At 37.8% G+C, this 18,965-nt stretch overlaps 1 protein-coding gene across 1 annotated transcript; it reads right to left on the bottom strand.

Annotated features, from left to right (window-relative positions):
- Nucleotides 1–9,469: 9,469 nt before the first annotated feature.
- LOC139698012 (pro-resilin-like) lies at nt 9,470–12,411 on the bottom strand. The gene is made up of 2 exons (XM_071596867.1): nt 11,362–12,411; nt 9,470–9,724 (listed from the first exon to the last, which is right to left on the bottom strand). Exons 1-2 carry the CDS (start codon nt 12,409–12,411, stop codon nt 9,470–9,472), a joined length of 1,305 nt encoding a protein of 434 aa, XP_071452968.1.
- Between the last annotated feature and the right edge of the window lie 6,554 nt (nt 12,412–18,965).

Genomic DNA, 18,965 nt, shown 5'->3' with positions numbered 1-18,965 from the left:
AACATTAAGTACGATTTGTTACGTCACGGTAACCACCTTATAACGATTGTCAAATGTTATGCGAATTTCATCTGTTTTACTGAACCTACTGAACTACGCGCTGTTTATTTGAAATGAAGAGGGCTTGATCATAATGTAGTAAATAGATAACCTAGCACCTTATCGAAGTTATTTGGAATTTTTGACCAACTATTGTAGTATTTCCATCATTTTCTAAGGATTTACTACCATTTAAGCTACATTCTTACCTTAGCATCCAAGTAAACCTTCCTGGTAGTTCCCGTGCTATCACTAGTGAATGCACGAACTCAGAATGAGGTTCAGCGTTTGGGAATTAACATTAAAATTCCTATTACTTGATGATATTATCGCACCCTGTTTTAAGTGTTTCGAAGCATCATAATGATTATTATATACGAGGGGTGTTTAAAAAGTAAGGTGACTTTATATTTTTATGAAAAAATATTTATTTATTCTTCAATATTCAACTTGACCCCTTCAAAGTAATCCCCCCAAATATAGTATATTTGTGCGAACACTTTTCCCAATTCACGAAGCAATTCTTGTAAAATTTTTTTGGTATAGCCTTGAGCTCTTCCAGCGATGCAGTCTTTATCTCCTCATTCGTCGCAAATCTCCGTCCTTTCATAGGTCTCTTCAGTTTTGGGAACAGGTAAAATCGCTGGGGGCCAAATCCGGTGAATATGTTGGTTGAGGCATGATTGTGGTGTTTTGGCCAAAATATCTCTCACAAGCAACGACAAGTGAGCGGGTGGATTATCGTGATGCAAAAGCCATGAATTGTTTTTCCACAATTCCGGACGTCTGTTTCGTATTACGTCTCCCAAACGGTGCATAACTTCAAGCTAATACTCCTTAATGATCCTACGACCGTGTGGTACGGGCTTTTGATGCACTAATTCACGGTATTGGAGAAAACAGTGAGCAAAACCTTGACATTTGATCAAACTTGGCGTGCTCTTTTCGGTCTTGGTTCTCCTGGATTCTTCCATTGGGACGATAGGGCTTTGGTTTCGACGTCATACCATATATCCATGATCATCAGTTATGATCCTTTTGAGCAAATCAGGATCGTTATTGACGCTGTTCAACAGCTCCTGAGTGATTCTCATACAATGGTTCTTATGGTCAAAATTAAGCAGTTTCGGAACAAACTTCGCTGACACACGTCTCATGGCCAAAAAATCCGAAAAAATTGCATGGCATAAGCCAACCGATATGTCATTATCCTCAGCAACTTCTCTAATAGTGATTCGATGGTTTTTCAAGACAAGTTTCTTCATTGCTTCAACGTTTCCATCTGTTGTTGACATTCAGAGGGTTTCAGGCTTTGGTAGAAGAGAAATTTTTGTTCAAGGAGGCCAACAACATCCCAAAGTACAACATTTGATTTGAATGTTAGCAGAGGCTAATGTTGAAAATCAAAGAATTTTCATGTAAGAGTGAATTTTTTAAGTGGTAAAAGGAAATCTGTTCTAAAGATTTTGAAGAGGGACATTTGGAAAGGAAATTCTGGAGGGAGGAGAGATCTTCTTCATGGGGGATGGATGTGTATAAGGAGTTTACATTAGAACTTCCTCATTTGTTTTCCTTTCTGTCAAAATCACCTTCTCTATCCTTCTCCAAACCCATATTTTAAAAGCCTCCAATCTATATACACTTTCAGGCTTCACTTTATGGAATTATATGATGTCCATATTAAAAGAGTTAGCAATTTTCCACAGACTTCTGTGTCTAAGTCTGTGGACAATTGCAAACCCTCCAATCTATGTTTATCAACATGCTTCAATGACCATGTTTCCATGCCATACATTACTACATTCCACATCAAAGTTTTAACAAGCCTGATCTTGACATCCTATCTCAATGTCCCTGTCATCAATTCTCTTTTCCTTGTGAAAGTTTCTTTGCCTGTGCAATTTTTCTCCTATGTCCCCATTGCTTTGAAAATTTTGGTCCAGAGCACTTCCAAATATTTAACTGTTCCACCTTGTCTCATTTTTGTTCTGTTATATTACATTTGACTTAGCCTTTCTCTTTCTACAAAGAACACATAACCTTAGTTTTATTTACATTCATCTGCATCCCATATCTATTGCAATGAATTTCTACTTCACTCAGCAATGCTTGCAGCCCCTTCACAGAATGGCAAACTAAAGCTTAAAGTCATCAGCAAACCTAACTGATTTTATAAATTCCCAGCTGACTTTAATTCCTATCCTCAGATCTCCCCATACCTCTTTAATCATTTCCTTCCCATATTTTTTAAACAGAGCAGATGATAATGGACAATCCTGCCTTACTCCTCTTCCTAACACTGCTCACCTGGACTCTTCATCCGAGGATATTTATTTGAATGTGCTATTCCAACAACCAGAGAGAAAGAAAATTATTTGAAATATGGAATGAAATCTTGGTTACTTTATGACCTCATAGCTCTCTCAAGAAAATTAAGGAAAGCTTTATTATGTAAATTGTCAAATACCCCTGATACATGGTCAGATTATATCCAAATGAAGAGGGAGTAAACTCCAAATCTTATCCAACAAAAAAGGAAACATACAATAACCATAAGCTACTCATAAGCAAAAATATAAGAAAAGAAGCATAGAATAATATAAAAGGCAACTATTAAAAGAGTAGATAGCTTGATTCCTGATGTCTAGAATGAATGAATTATATTTAAGCCCTATAAAAACCCACAGATATATTCCCAGACAGAAACATTCAGCTCCTCATTCAATTAGCATCCCAGAAACATTGTATCTATATCTCTGTCATCATAAATAGGTGATAGCCACCCTTTGAAGATTTAAAAAAAATCTTCTCCAGGGAAGGATAGGCGACCAACAGCTAAGGTCATTTACACCATTAGAGATGGATAGGAAAGGATGAAGGGCGGAGAGGTACTCACTCAAAGTGCCCTCCACAAAGCACTTCAAGTAGGGATCGAGATAACACTGAAAAATATTCAATACTACCGGGATTCGAAACTGGAACCTCTGGGCAGGAAGCCAGTATGATAGCCACCGCACCTTGATCCCCAGGGTGGTTCAGGCAGAAATTCATTGTGATAGATATGGGGTGAGAATAAATATAAATAAAACAAAGGTTATGCGGTTATTCAGAAAGAAAAAGGATAAGTTAAGCATTAAAATATAAGGGCAAAATCTAGGGCAGGTGGAATAGTTTGCGTATCTCGGAAGTGTTTTGAACCAAAATGGTCAAAGTAGTACGGACGTAAGGTGAAGCATTGCACTGGGTAACGGGGCTTTAACAAGGAGGAGGGAGTTGATGACAGACACATTGAGTAAAGATGTTAAGAAAAGACTTGTTAAAACTTTGATATGGAGTGAAGTTACGTACAGCTCAGAAACATGGTCACTGAAGCAGCATGATAGATGCAGATTGGAGGCCTATGAAGTGTGGGATTGGAGAAGATGAAAGGGACTGAAAGGAAAACAAATGAGGAAGAACTAGGTATGGTGGGCAAGGAGAGGGGATTTTTGAGAGAAATCATAAGGAGGCAGGAAAAATGGATGAAGGGCACACTGATCGGAAGTGGCATGTTGAAAACTGTGATAGAAGGGAGAATGTTAGGCAAACATGGAAAGGACAGGAATAGAATAGGGATGTTGGATGGGATGAAGGGAGGAAGGAAATGCACAGAGATAAAGAGGGGCTTGTTGTAGAGAAGGATGTTGGGTGTGTTTTCTTAGGAGAGATGAGATATTAATTTGTTGGTTGCTTCCATCGAAAGCCTACCTTGATTGGTAGGTGAACTATAGTAATAATCCATACTACTTTGACCATATCCATCAAAAACACTTCCAAGATAAGTAAATTGTTGCGCTCACTCTAGTTTTTGCCCTTCCACTTTCAATATACTTTTGTACTACCTGCAAATAAAATAAGTTTGTTTTAGAATTTCTGGCATTTCTCGCTGATTAACTTTACTTCAAATGCATTGTCATTACAAGTTCGATCTTTTCTGCAGCCAGTTTGTTTTCTAGTAGAAAGCATTATGCTATGTTATAAATCCTGATTGCTATTTTTCCAGTGTATATTTTATGAGATGACTGAAATAGATACCCTGACCATTAATAATAATCATAATAAATGAAGTTTTCATTTTCATTTTTTTTACGTTGAAGCTCTGCAGTAAAATATTTTGTCAGTTAAAGTGATTTTTAGACTGAAAATTAAAAGTTATTATCTCTAGAAAGTTAATAACAGTTTAAAGAATTGATTATGAAATGTCTATGTCAAAAAAAAATTTAGCGTCTGTATTTTATTTTAGTTTGATGGTAAAAAAATCATATTTTTTGGTCCTTTTCTTATCGATGATGCATAAATGTTTGAAAAGGAATTATTGGCAGCTGTACGGTATCGCTAGTTATTATCTTTAAGTACCTTCAAATGTAACTCGATAGTTATTTTTACGTTAACTTAGTGGTATGAACTAAAAAAAATATACTTAGCCGTTGAATCCATTCAGGCTACATTTACGGTCATTTCATTTGTGTAATTAAAAAATTAACATCTCTGTAACTTTGCAGCTCAAAACTATTGAATCCTGAACATTTAAACTGAATCTGGAAATTTTGTCTTTGCTCACCCGGAAGCGCCCTGCTGGGACCCTGTGATTTCCGAGCATTTATCACGCAATCTACCGGAGAGGGATTGAGTTTTAAATAGTGTTTGCGTGGTGGCTCGTTTCCTAATTTTCTATTTTCCGCTTTTCTCAAGGGGTTCACACGCACAGTGGGAAACAGCGCGAAACATGTCTTCACCAATTCCGTGACTAAAAGGAGCCAGAATGTGTGATGGTCCTGCGTATTTATATCTTTAGCCAGAATGAACGCTCGTGTTATAGACGAGGATTAGAAAAGCATCGATATATAAACATACAAATAAATGATTAATATCTCTTGATTTCAGATATAATGCAATTTAGTCTTTGAAATAGGTTTCATATCACCGTAATGTTGTAATAGCTTCTATCACCACACTTTGCAAATAGTGTCTAGCATTAAAGATCTATCTACGCACTGAATGCGTTAAAGTCATGATTGGGAACACTCATTAAAATCCAATACGAATTGATTACATTATAATCAGTTGTAACATTACTTCACTTTACTCCATACGCTTTGCTTATTTTTAGTGCTAGAATCGTATTGGAACTTCATGTTGAGGAAATGTCATTTCCCACACATTGCTTTTACTTGAGTTTTGAGTGACTACAAAACAGTGAAAACATTTATTTTCCACTAATTTGGTTCTTCTTCTCGCTAAATAACTTGGTATCTTACGTTCAATATGTTCTGATTCTAGGATTATTCAACTTTTGGATTAGTAAAATTTTACATACCTACATCCATCTTGTCGAAGTTTTTTATAATTTTTAACCAAACTTAAAGTTTTGATAACTGAAATTTCCGTTAAACTTAAAGAGAGTTAAGTAATAGATTGTTTAATTTCTTATCACTTTATTCATGGTCACTTGCCACGTGCTTGAACCCAGGCCATTGCATTAATCGGAACTAATGGTTACTTCAGGGTAATTGGATTCCATTCAGAAAAGAGCGTTGTTACATAACTAATTGCGACGCTATTGTTGTGGGGAGGCAGGAAGGAGGCGATGGGTTTCCAGGCAACCGCACCGCAAGAAATCCACTTTTCCTTCCTTCCCCGCCGCTCAAGTTGCCTGCTTCCTTCTCGCACACTTCCAACCCCTTGCCGCTCTTCCTAAATACCGTTGACACGGTCGACTGCGTCCATGATACCAAAATGTAAACAGTGCTACACTTTCATTTTCTCGGGGAGAATCCCAGAGAACGAGGATCTCTCCGTATGAATGCAATCCCAGTGGAGTTCTACAAATTTCATCGCAACTTCTTTTCTCTGCCGCCCTTGTTATAATGCAGTACGTACCTATAATGAAGACTAGGGCATGGACATCGTTATTTTTTTTGTTTGGCACCTACTCACGTGAGTCACGTCATTTCCGTATAAAACACTCGGAACGCTAGTTTCTTGTGAAACTATGACGCATTAATTTAGGATGGAAAATGTTCTCTTGTGGTTGCGCGGGATTAAAAGCTCCCTTCAGTCGTTAGAGAAGGATGTTTTAAATTATGCAACGCGGGGAAAAGGTCGCTATACCAATCAGGAGAGTGAATTTCGTTTCGTGCGTGGGCTGCTGTGCGAATCCCTTCCCCGGATTTGCGGAAAAATTCCTCCCCAATTACATGAATGTGTTCACAGCACCAAAAGCATTTTAGGCATAGAATATGCAGAAATTAAAAATTTATGCTGTAAAATTCTTGTCATAGCTTCAAAACGTACACGTATCTTCTCGAAACTGTTAATTGGTCTTTTTCGTTCGAAAGTTATTATCGTTTTTCTGCCACGTTGTTTAAAAGGTTGAACATTCATCCTAATGCTTATAATTAATCTGCTCGACCTGTTTATCTCCTTGTCTATTCTGTACACAAAAATAATACGTTAACTTTCTGTCCTCATTTCATATATGGTGAATTAGAAAATCTGTTCTTATTCACCCGCAGGAAAAAATTCCGAAATCTTCCTTTATTAATGCTATTATAGAGATGGAACCATATGCCACTCATTATTGAACATACTTATACATTATGAGGATTTGAAAAAAACCCAAGAAGCAGACTGAATACATTGGTATTAATAACGAAAGAGAAAATAGACATAAAGAAGAAATATTTGACTCCATTTAGGGCAGGGAGTCTTCGCATGATTTAAAATGCATTTATTAAAAGGGTGGTGGGATTAGCATTAGAGAAGGATTCGAGCGAAGAATTTATCAATTTTAATTATTATAAGGCAATAACGATGAATGAGATATTGTATTGATAGAGGAGACCCTCGTTTCATGAAGTGTGGTGGACACATTTTACTAAATACTCCATAATGAAAACAACTTTGTAGTTTCCACAAATGACGGAACCAAGTAACCATATTCTACGAACCTGACTCAAATAAGTCTTAAAGATTTGACTCAAGGTGACGTGAAATTGCTCCATTTGAATTTAGACAGCCGAATTATTTTGTTCAGAGTGTATCTGAAACCTTTGGGTGCTCCCATGACCTATCTTCCCATACCCATAGCCATATCAAGTAAGAAGTCGAAAACGAAGCTCTTTCGAATTCTTTTCCGCGACTTCATTCATTTTTTATTTGAAGCCTGAACCTTTGAAAGCCTGTGAGACTGTCGTCTGACAAGATGTGCAAACGCGGAAGAGAAGTTGAATCATTCATTTCAATATACGTAACTTCAGGGAAGCTCTAACGCTAGTATTCAAAATATTGGCTAAAAGTCTAATTTAAATTAAAATGTGAACCCATGTGAAGATAACAGAAATGTAAACCTCATAAGTTAGTTATATCCTCCATTTTCTTCACTGAATCACTCATCGCAATAACCGCACATTCACCCAGACACATTAATTAGACATGGGCTATTAATTTGCAAAGCTGCCAGAATATAGAAGTGTACACAGGAGCAATTGCTGTTTCAAAAATTATATGAACTAGAATTTCAATGCCTAATGTCAAGAACACATTTTAGCCAATTTTAACATATTTAACATCACCTTAAACTTGTATTGCGTATTTTTTGCTCATATATCATTCCCTAGATATTGAATAGTACAATCACCATAAATTTCCCAGCGGAAGCCACCACTGAGGTGTTTTGGTGTTGATGATACCGGATATTTTCACAGAGAGCTTTGCTCTTTCATGTCAGGATTATATTCATGCAGCTAAGTTTCATTTTCAGGGATAATCTTGGAAAAAGAGTTTTCATCTTCCTGTTACTTCATTTCAATTGCGGACAAACCTGCACGCTAATATCCTGTTGTTGAGGCATGGGTAATCTCAGAACTCCACACACAAAAACAAGTTACATGAGCATTTTTTCAATATTTTTGGTAGTTATTTTAACGTAATGGGACGATTATCTCTCACAATAAAAGTGGCGTCAATGTTTACTTCCGTGAGAGCAGTGACTGAAGCTCCAGGTTTACTTTCTTTGAAATTTATTTCCTCACCTCTTTAAACATTTAAAAGCATTTTATAGCTGTTATATAGAGAAGAGTAGCCTCTTCACAAGCCACATGTGGCATTACATAAGCTTCAGCTGGCGATTAGTTAGGCGAAAGAAAAATTTCAACACAGCGTATCGCTCTTTGCTTGTTAGTTCCATTGTTTCCATAAACGAACTGAACATAATTCAGCTTGCAACGGCTGTCGCTGACGCTACATCGGAGTCAAATAAATGAACCTTGTGCCACATATATAAATATTGCTTATTGAGCTAAAAATATAATATAAAAACATTTGTACAACATATTATGCGAATTAAGAATTTATGACCACTCTTTATTGAACATATTTACCATTTTTGTAGTAGTTACCTATGACGCATCTATGTAATTGAACTTGAATGCAATGTATTTTTCTTAAATGCATAGAAAGCAGAATTTATTTTTTATCCCTGCTAATTTTTTGAGACTATTAGTACTTGATAGTCATTCAACACGTTCCGCAGAAACCACCGTTCTTGACACTGAATGAAGATACATATGATCAATCACATATGCCATGAGTTCCTTTTAGAGATTCGAGTATATGAGTAGCCTTTTGACCATAGTATATTCCCTAAGATCAAGGAGTATATACTTTTCGACACTTATAATTTAATTGCACTCATTTGCCTCAATGAAAACTTCTCGAGTAATATACTAAGCACAAAAGTATTGAAATAGAATAGCTTAATAGTCCAAGGAAAAGAACTTCCAATAACTGCACCTACAAAGGGTTATTGGCACTAACATGTGAACCAGGAAAAGATGTAGTGGTACTGATTGGAGAAGAATCAAGCCCGGAAGCTAGCTCTGGAGGAAAATTAATCGGACACTTTCTGAGACTAATTGCTCATAAAGAACGAAATACAAGGAACTGCGAAGAGGAAATAGCTACAAAGGAAGAAGGCCATAGATACATGAGGATTCGTATTTCTAGGAGTAAGTAATGGAATTCGTAGGCGCAAATAATTATGAAGGAATGCAAAGGTTGGCGAAATGATGAAAAATATTTCGAATTCATTTGCTTTTATTAAGGTTTCATGTTACGTGATAGATACGTATACATTGATTACACACATCATTCAGACAGACCGAGCATCTACAATATTCACATACACATTTTTTTTAGTTAATACATATAGGATTGAAAGTATTTACATTAGAAGCGTACGCTTCGTTCGTTATTCCGTTATTAAATCGCTAAACAATTCGGTGACGGAAGTCATGGCACCCTGCGTTTGTTTGAGAACTAAATATGATAGTTGTAACATTCTCTGTCTCTCCGTTGCCCTACGACAATACGCCCGAGGGGGGACCGGTGTTCAGTAGCCGTTCAGTACTCCTGTTCCGTCCCCGTTCCCACCCCTGCCGTAACCCCCGGCGCCTGTGTCCTCGTAACGGATCTCGGGTTGGTAGCCCTGCTGGTCGGCCGTGTAGGTCACGATCTGTCTCCTGCCGTCTGGAAGGAGAACCCTGTACTCTCCTTTGGCTTCATCTCCCTCCCTAGACTCCTGGTGGCTGAACTCGGTGCCTTCTCCGTCGTTCACTTCATATGCGAAGTTGTAGCTGGCTGGAACCTATGTGTGATAAACATATGAGGTACCTTTGAGAACAAATATTCCCGTACTTACACGTCCTATGTCCTCACATATTAGGGTACCCATTGGATGAGTTCATTGCGTTTTCATGGTCAAGGCTGTGGTTGTTGATGGATAGTGGTCATGAGAGTATTTAGGGAAGTGACAAAGAAGACTTCCCGTTTCCACAGAAAAGCTTTTTATTAGCGATTTATTTCACTGTTCTAGTTCAGACGATGCTACAGTGTGCTTCATTGTACACTTCTCTTTCATTATCATGGAATTCCACAAAGTATTTACCTCAACTATTTCTCAAATGTTTAGGGATACCTGAGGGGTTGGTGATGGCAAAAATATCCTCATCTATGCGAATTTGTGAATTAAAATAATTGATGGATATTCGGGGTGAGCAGTGGTGATATCGGGATTGAATCAAGGTTGACCGTTATCGCCAGTGCCTTGAAGCCTACGCTAAAGAAAAGAGTAAAAAGGGAGATTTAGACTGGCAGTAAAAATAAAAGATGGTGGGATGCTGAGTAAAATACTATGGCAATTCAGTTCGAAGTGGATTTTAAAGATTTGGTTAGCCGCCCATGAAAAAGATTGTAGTCATTATTGGACGGTTTTTGAGATCAGTATGATACGTATGGGATGTCAATGGGGCAAACAAACGTAATTAAGGTGACTTTCAAGAAGTGGGAAGAATGGATAAAGTTAAAAGTAGTGGGGGTAGTCAAACCAATTTAAACGATTCACGTAGGCATTCGGGTCGTATTTTTGGCACTATAGTAAGGGGATTAAGAAAAACATTTATTATTAGACCAAAGTACTTACAATCAGGAGGGAACGAATGATCGAGATTTATTTTTAGAGCTAAGAAGAAAGGAATTGTGAAGGATTTAATATAGTTGTAGCGTTTTCTGTATCGGAAACTACATCATTGCGCAAAGAGAACGAGCCACGAGTGGAAACCAGGAGAGCCCGAATTTGAGCACGTACGATAGAAAAATATAAATGGAATTGAAGGCAACAATTTACAAAGAAGTGCCTGATAGAATAGAGTAGGACTCACGAGACGTTACGAGAAATTCGCAGATATCTGAAAAGATAGTTCAGGAGACATAGGAATACAGTCAGATATTTTCGGGTGTATAAAGAATAGAGGATCGTAAGGTGAATAGGCAATAAGAGAATGGGCATTGTGGTCCCTATGGGTAGGATGGAAATAATGGAAATCTGAAAAATCAAGATTACAGGGAAGTCTAATTTTAGAAAATTTCCAGAGTTCCACAAGCATTTGTAATGGTTTACAGGACCATTTAAAACATACCTCTACAAGTTAGACTACTTATAGGTGGATTTCTATCAAGTCTGACCCAAAATATGCCCTTCCAATAGCACCTTACACTATTTTTAAAATTTGAGTTAACACCGTAGATTGGTAAATGAGAATACTCCAGTATCCACCGAAATGCAAGACCATTGACGCATATTGATTTATCATTACAAGAGTTAAAAACAACTGTGCAAACCTAAGAAGGTAACTCCAATAAATTCCCAGAGCTCCTTTTCCCCATGACAAATATGTTGCCTAGGAACCATTCTCGTGGAAGGAAAACGTGATTTTTTGTATTTACCGAAAAGTCATCTCCATGCCCAGATCCACTTCCGTAGCCACCCGCATTTCCGGCGTATCCTCCTGCATAATCTCCAGCATGGCTTCCTTCACCATTGGGTGCCTCGTAAGTGCTAGAGGAATGTCCGTTTCCGTTGTACCCATTGCCATTAGGGGCGCCGTAAGTGTTGGAAGGGCGGCCACCGTTGGTTCCGTGTCCATTTGCGCTGTGGCCATTGCCATTAGGGGCGCCGTAAGTGTTGGAAGGGCGGCCACCATTGGTTCCGTGTCCGTTTACGCTGTGACCATTACCATTAGGGGCGCCGTAAGTACTGGAAGGGTGGCCGCCATTGGTTCCGTGTCCGTTTACGCTGTGACCATTACCATTAGGGGCGCCGTAAGTACTGGAAGGGTGGCCGCCATTGGTTCCGTGTCCGTTTACGCTGTGACCATTGCCATTAGGGGCGCCGTAAGTGCTGGAAGGGCGGCCACCGTTGGTGCCATGCCCGTTTCCGCTGTAACCATTGCCATTAGGGGCGCCGTAAGCGCTGGAAAGGCGGCCACCGTTGGCTCTCTTTCCGTTTCCACTGAAACCATTACCATTAGGGGCGCCGTAAGTGTTGGAAGGGCGGCCACCGTTGGTTCCGTGTCCGTTTACACTGTGACCATTGCCATTAGGGGCACCGTAAGTGCTGGAAGGGCGGCCGCCGTTAGTCCCGTGTCCGTTGCTGCTATACCCATTGCCATTAGGGGCGCCGTAAGCGCTGGAAGGGCGGCCACCATTGCTTCCGTGCCCATTGGGTGCTCCATAAGTGCTGGAGGGATTCCCGTTCCCATTAGGAATGTCATAACTGCTAGAAATACTGCCGCCATTGGCTCCATGACCATCAGAAGCTCCGAAGTTACTGGAAGGGTTTCCACCATTCCCTTGAAAATCATGTGAGTTAGGAGCTCCGTAACTGCTCGAAAGAGCTTCAGTGTGACTGTTGGAGTGTTTGGCACCGTTTCCGGTCGGTGGGAGATACTGTGAACCCACGGGTGGTTCAGGAGCAGTGGAGGCAAGCGCCAACATGCTCACAGCGATGATAAACTGAAATTTATAAAAGAAAATACCGTGAAGGCTTTGCTTGTAATTATAATTAGTCTTTTTACTCGTCTATTGTTTTTCACATTGTTTGCATTGCCAAAATACCTCATTTTTTAAACTTACGTATATTTTAAACTGTTAAAATTAGTATCTGTGGCTGTAATATGAAATATAGCAAAACACGCATCGCACTCTCGCATTTTTGTTTTAAAATTTATATTCAATAAATTTCAAAATTCCTAGGAATAATGTTGTAATAATTTTTAAGCCTGTTTCTTATACGGCATTAGACCATAAATATAATTATATCAAATAAATTTTGCTTAGCAATTATGCAAGTAGCTTTTCAAAATAAATAACTTTATTGCGCCTATTTTGTCTATATCAATAATTAAATCGGAGTTTACAATTGTAATCATTAATAGTACTGACTAATTAATATAAGATTCACGACATTTAAAATTAATTATTGAATAAAATGAACTTCGGTGGCACACCCATGGCGGCAATATAATACTGATTCCACTGGATGTACTTGACATTATGAATCATGAGAGCTGACGAAGTAGGTTGATGAGAATTGTCTTTCGTTTTTTTCACGAAGAAATGCGGTAAGCGTGGTGAAAATTCAAGCCAAGTGAAGCTATTTCTACTCTCATGGATAGAAAGTTAGTAATAGAGTTTGTTACTTTATAAAAGTTTATCTATTTTGACTGAGACTTGATCTACGGTTATTTATTTTAAATGAGGTCTATGGAATTTTTCCTACCTAAAAGCCACTTCTCATTTTTTACTTTTGGTACTCGGTATATGTGTAACATATTTGTTTAGCATTGATCCCATTTATTTGCTTCAAAAAGTGAAAGAAATTACTTTTTCTATGTTCACATATCAGTATGAAAACTAGTTCCAGTATTTTCAATATTTTTCTCTACTTCATGCAGAAACAAAAATATAATTTTATTCTTTAATTACGCATTAATTAAAATAACGAGAAAAAATGCAGGGCAAGAGTCAGTTTCATTTAATTAAATATTTCATTCCGGTGACACGTTAAATGCCCTACGCGAATGGTTTTATCATATGTTCAAATTCGATTTATTTAATCCTAACGTTCAAGTGTGGACGCAAAAAACAATTTAATGTACAACACTGTATTTAGAATATTTCTCGGCATTAATCTAGGTTAATTGTGAAGTATAAATTGTATGACTTAATTTACGAGCAGTCTTACCAGTTTCATTGCCGCTTGTAGGTTTGAACTCCTGGAGATTCCAATGTTCACTTCTCTCGCCTTCGAAAAAATGAGAGCGGGAAGTCCAATAGGGATCGTTCTGCGAGCTTTAGAGGGTCTTCTTCAACACTTTCCTGCGGAGGAGATGCTGAGACTGCGATGTAAATCGAGTTCTACGCTCCCCTTATATACCTCCGCCGAAAAAATGGAATCCGCCATGAGAGGGAAGAGGGAAGATGAGCAAATGCAACCTCAGTGGAATCAACCTCTATCGGGGGAGGGGGGGTTGCTTCGCGAGAGGGGTTGAGGGGAAGATATGAAAAACTGGGCCGCATACTATTTGATGGGAAGCGAACCCCCATCCAAGCAGCCGTTCATTGTATCTTCCCAAAGTGGCGGTTGCATCACGCACACGCCTCGGCTCATCTCCTCCCAGGCATCTCACTCCAGTTCCCTTCGGCCCCCTCTCCTCACTCGAGGTGTAACCTAAGTATCCCAGACCTCCGTCGCTTCCTCCCCTCTTGGGTGGCCCCGCCCTGATTATCACAGCGAGCGTTCAATTCACCGACGAGCGTTCAAATCACCGGGAAACGTAGAGTTTCGGAAGGCTTGTGCCGTTGTTTAATTATACAAAACGTGTTTTTAAAAGCAATGGTCGATATTGCATTAAAAAGAAGCGGAGACAAGACAGAAAAATATAATGCCCTTTATTTCTTACATATTTTATTTTTCTACCCAGTCGAGATTGTTTTCAAGGTAAATATGCTCTCCAAGGACAAGCTTTTTAGATCCTGTCAGTAAAAATCTGCTATTTGAGATTCCAGTCAGTTGAGCACTAAATTCATTCAACTCTTCACCATCCCCAAACAGTTAAAAACCAAGCCACTACTTAAGGTGTAGGAAGATGCACTCAATTGGTATTGAGAGGTTCAGACTGTAAGAGGGAGGGTGATCAAAAAGGTCCCACTTGAACTCATGATTCTCCTCAACAGTACGGGGACCACTGTGTAGGCATGAGAAATCTTTTATTATTGCAGCTTAGAGTATTAACAGACCCAGATTAGGATAACGATACTAGACTACGGATAACTACCTAAAAAAACAATTAAAGCTATATAGCCAACGCGATATGATTATTTTTTTAATTAATCTTTGGTACCAACCGACACTCGTTATTGAAATACTCCTTAGACATTCAGAGAGGCCATTGGCAGCGCCTAGAGAATTACGAAACATTTTATGAAACATACTTGCCGAACGTTATTGTAAGACATGGGCAGTAGACCAGTTGAAAAGAAATGATTGACAGAAATGAGAATATACAATTTTTCATGAAAATTATGGAAATTTAAATCCTGGAACGAATCATCAAAGAAAACGTTTTACTAAAAGTTGGAAAAGAAAGAAGTTGACTGAAATCACCTCAAAGAATACGATACGAGTGTACAATATTTACTTGAAAAGTGCACACACAGCAAAACTTCCAACTGTTCAACTTCCCAAAAAGCATTTTCTTCCTAATATTCCTAAGAAAATAATAGAAAATGTTTATAAGAAATACAAATTATTATGAATGTCTCTTTTATATATGAATTTGAAAACTAGAAACGTAAAAATGTTCTACGAAGAAATCAATGCATTCGTCCAAGAATTTTATAACCATACGCTTCAAATTCTTTGACACGATACGATAATGCTATATGGATACGTTTGAATTGCTTTGCCATGGAAAAGAATGATTAAATATGCGATCTGACTTTGTGTTCTAAATAAAGATGAAACTCAGAAACAGTAAGGGGAACAGCCATTGTATATTTTACAGGGAAGAATAGAATCGTAACTTAAAATCAGACATCGCATCTCCTTTTTATTACACCCTTCTCTACGTTCCTTTACGTGAGGAATATAGCTGCGGAAATATGCAAGCTTTTTAGAGAGTTCTCTCTTTAGTAGTTTAGGGTTCTTTAATGAAGTTGAATATTTCCCGAGAGTCTGCGCATTGAATTGGTGGTTCTAATTTCATGAATGTTTGATAGTTCAGCAATCGAAGATCCAACTTTAAAGATGCCTTGTCGCCAACTTGAAAGATGTCATGTCGAAGTAAAACAAAGTGATTTTTTATGTTTCAAAAAGGATTAGAGGAATGTCATACTACATGATGCTTTCCGCGGCATCAAGTACAGACACCTTAAAGCGATGAAAAGGTCGCTTATGTAAGGACTAAAGGGATATGCACAAGCAACAGGCCGATGAAACTGAACAGTGAAACGGTCTTTAATATTCATAAACACATAAACTCACTCATAGCAAGGCTGACAGGAGGTTTCAAGGCAGCATAATTCCATTATCGCTAGTGGTAATCCAACAGTTCAGATTAAACGCAAGTGAATGCGAAATTATATGAGGAATTAGGAAAAAATAAATTACCCAATATTATCTGAACAGCAGTTCATCTCCACTTTGAAGAAAGGTAAATTGAACATGATTATATAGGCAGGGTGGTGTCATGTAGAAAGACCCAAATTCGGCGTAGTGTTTTGGCATTTAGCATTATATCGGGGAAATATTTAATAATTAAAGTAAAGAATAAAAAAACCCATATCATTCAATTATTTTTTAAATAAATAATTTTACAGGGTTCGGCAAACCCTGTTCAAAGGATTTTGCTTATTTTTCTTATCTTTAAAAGTAAAATTTCGTTTCGTTGTGACCATTATTGAAAATCATTTCCTTTCTGAGAATTTCATTCCTTCATTTTCTTTCATAAAGTGTCATGATTGCTCTCGTTCGTAAGTATTGATAATCTGCTCGGAAAAAATGGTAGATATAACTACAACGCTTTGAATACAAAACTGTGCATATACAATTGAACGAGGAGTTTCTATACACCTCCGTCCCCGTAAAATTGAAAAAAAAACAATAAAATTACCCTGTATATTTTTTGATCTTGGACGAATGTCAATAAAAAAGACTAATAACTTCCTACCACTTAGCCAATACTGTGTCACGGTTCTCAGTGTTCCAGTAGATTTCAACGTATGTCATCCATATAGTCTCGTCTTTTTTTTAATTTCACCTATCAACTTATTCCCTTCCCCTATCTTACGCTGGGGAAGAGAGGAAGTTGTTTCATCGTTTGCTTGCCACTGTATCCGACGTACCTTCTCTATTCTACGCCGCACACAAATTTCAAAATCCTCGTATGGCCACTCATGCCTTATCTTTATTAAAATTTTTACCAATCTTTTCATCACGTCTCTGCTTACCGTACTTGTAATCAGCCCTCTCTTCTTCCCGAGCGCTTCTTTCGCCAACGATGTTCTTCCCTTAATTTCCCCCACCGCCTTGCTCATTTTCTACGGAGACGCTGCCCAAATATGTGAGCGGTTACGGCTGTTCTAATGTATTGCTCCTTTGTAAAAAATTTTGACCACCCCATTACATTCATTTTCTTGTGATTACTCTTCCTTCCACACTTCACGTATTGATCTTGCTCATGCACTAAACCATTATTGCTTATTGACCTTGAGTTAAATCTTTAATGAGTAAATAAAATAGTAAATAACTCAAAAAATACGGAGGAATACAAGCCAGAGTCTTGAGGGGAGTGTGTGTGTGTATATATATATATATATATCTTGATCTGTATAATGACCTACAGTAATTTCTTCCTTGCTTCAAAAGTTGACCTGAATATTCCAATTAAAAAGCCGTTAAGATTTCGAAAAATGAAACTCTGCAGGTGGTTTCAAGCTGAAAACATATTTGGTCATTACCCTGATTACCAACTCTATTCCTGTCCTCTGGTACCAGAAGCTACCCTCTGGTAGTTTCTGTTCAAAAATATCCTCTCATATTGAAGTCATGAGTGAATACTTTCAATGTCATACTTAGAATAGAGACTGAATACAAAATCGTAGGAATGAATTAATTACTTTAGTATAATCACTATGGTATCTGCAACGAAAATGTTAACCTTCATACTGACTGTAATACGTATATACTGTTCAAACAGAATTCGATGCCATCTAATAATGGCGTTTCTTCCACATTTAAGAATGATCTTCCACTCAAGGTAGGTAGGTTTTTGATGAATCCTATGCTTTGCTACTTCTGCTATATTTCAAGCCCCCCTTAACACAATACTAAATATATTCTAAACTCTACACGAACCATTCTTCATATACATACATAAGCTTACTCACTCTCTTCCTCTAGTTCAATATCTGTATTTTTTCATGTTCCAGCCTTATTTACTGAACATTCTACGCTCAACCATGGCCTTTATTAATCTTATGCCAATCAGCACATATGCCCGGCAGTTTACCCCAAAAACCTTCCGTACTCCCCTACTTTGCTGAAAATTTTTTGGCTGTCCTTCTTTACGCCTATTTCATGCGTTTATTAATGATAAATTAATCGTACTCTAAACAATAAAGTGAGGAGATGATATGATAGTTTACCGTTGAAGGTCGATTTTGGGTGGTCACAGACTACTTCCACGTTTCTAGGTTTCACCTTAAAAGAAGCAACTGAAAGCGAAATTTAAGGGAGGTTAATTTTGGTATAAGGTCTAACGTTGGCTTAGTCACCGAATACAAATTACTTTTTGCATAACCGAAGAGGAAAATCAGAATTTAGACTAGGACGTTTGATTACCATGTGAGTTAACATAAAAGTCGTCTTTTCGCTTCGATGAACGGAAAATAAACCCACTCATCTTCATGATAATCTATAAAATTATTTACTATGACCACAATCACTGGATTTTAGCTACCTTTAAAAACCAAGTATATTTCAATACCGGTCAGGATTTATTCGCCTATTGAACACCATTGGCAGTATACCGTCGGCTGCTGAAAGGGACCTTTTGTTGGGAAGAATTTTCGGTAAAACCCACTTGCAAATCAAACTGCTGTGATGACAAATATTAGTCCTTAGCCAATAAAAGTAAAAACCTACGTGCCTTGCTGACGAACTTTCATATTGCAGGGTCGGAATTCCTTGATATTTTCACCATGAAGGATGGCGTTAAACTTGGTAGATTATACGAATAAAAATGCACTAGTTACAATGTTTGAGTACCTTCTGTTTTATTTTTCCCTTTTTCCATTTTTTAGATGTCATTATGTACTGAATGACGGACAATTTCTCGAATGGATGATCTTAAATCCTATTAACTAAATATGCCTGCAGAGGAAGAAGCAAAAGTGTGAAGCAACCCAGAAAGACTCTAGAATATATTATTATCTCACTGAAAAAATGAACTATTCTTGTCGAGGAATGATGGTGCATAAGGTTCATG

Source organism: Hetaerina americana, unplaced genomic scaffold (assembly GCF_022747635.1).
Source record: "Hetaerina americana unplaced genomic scaffold, ioHetAmer1.1.p SCAF_8, whole genome shotgun sequence".
Lineage (NCBI taxonomy): Eukaryota > Metazoa > Arthropoda > Insecta > Odonata > Calopterygidae > Hetaerina > Hetaerina americana.
The sequence above is the reverse complement of the archived record's forward strand: the minus strand, read 5'-3'. Positions and strand labels throughout refer to the sequence as shown.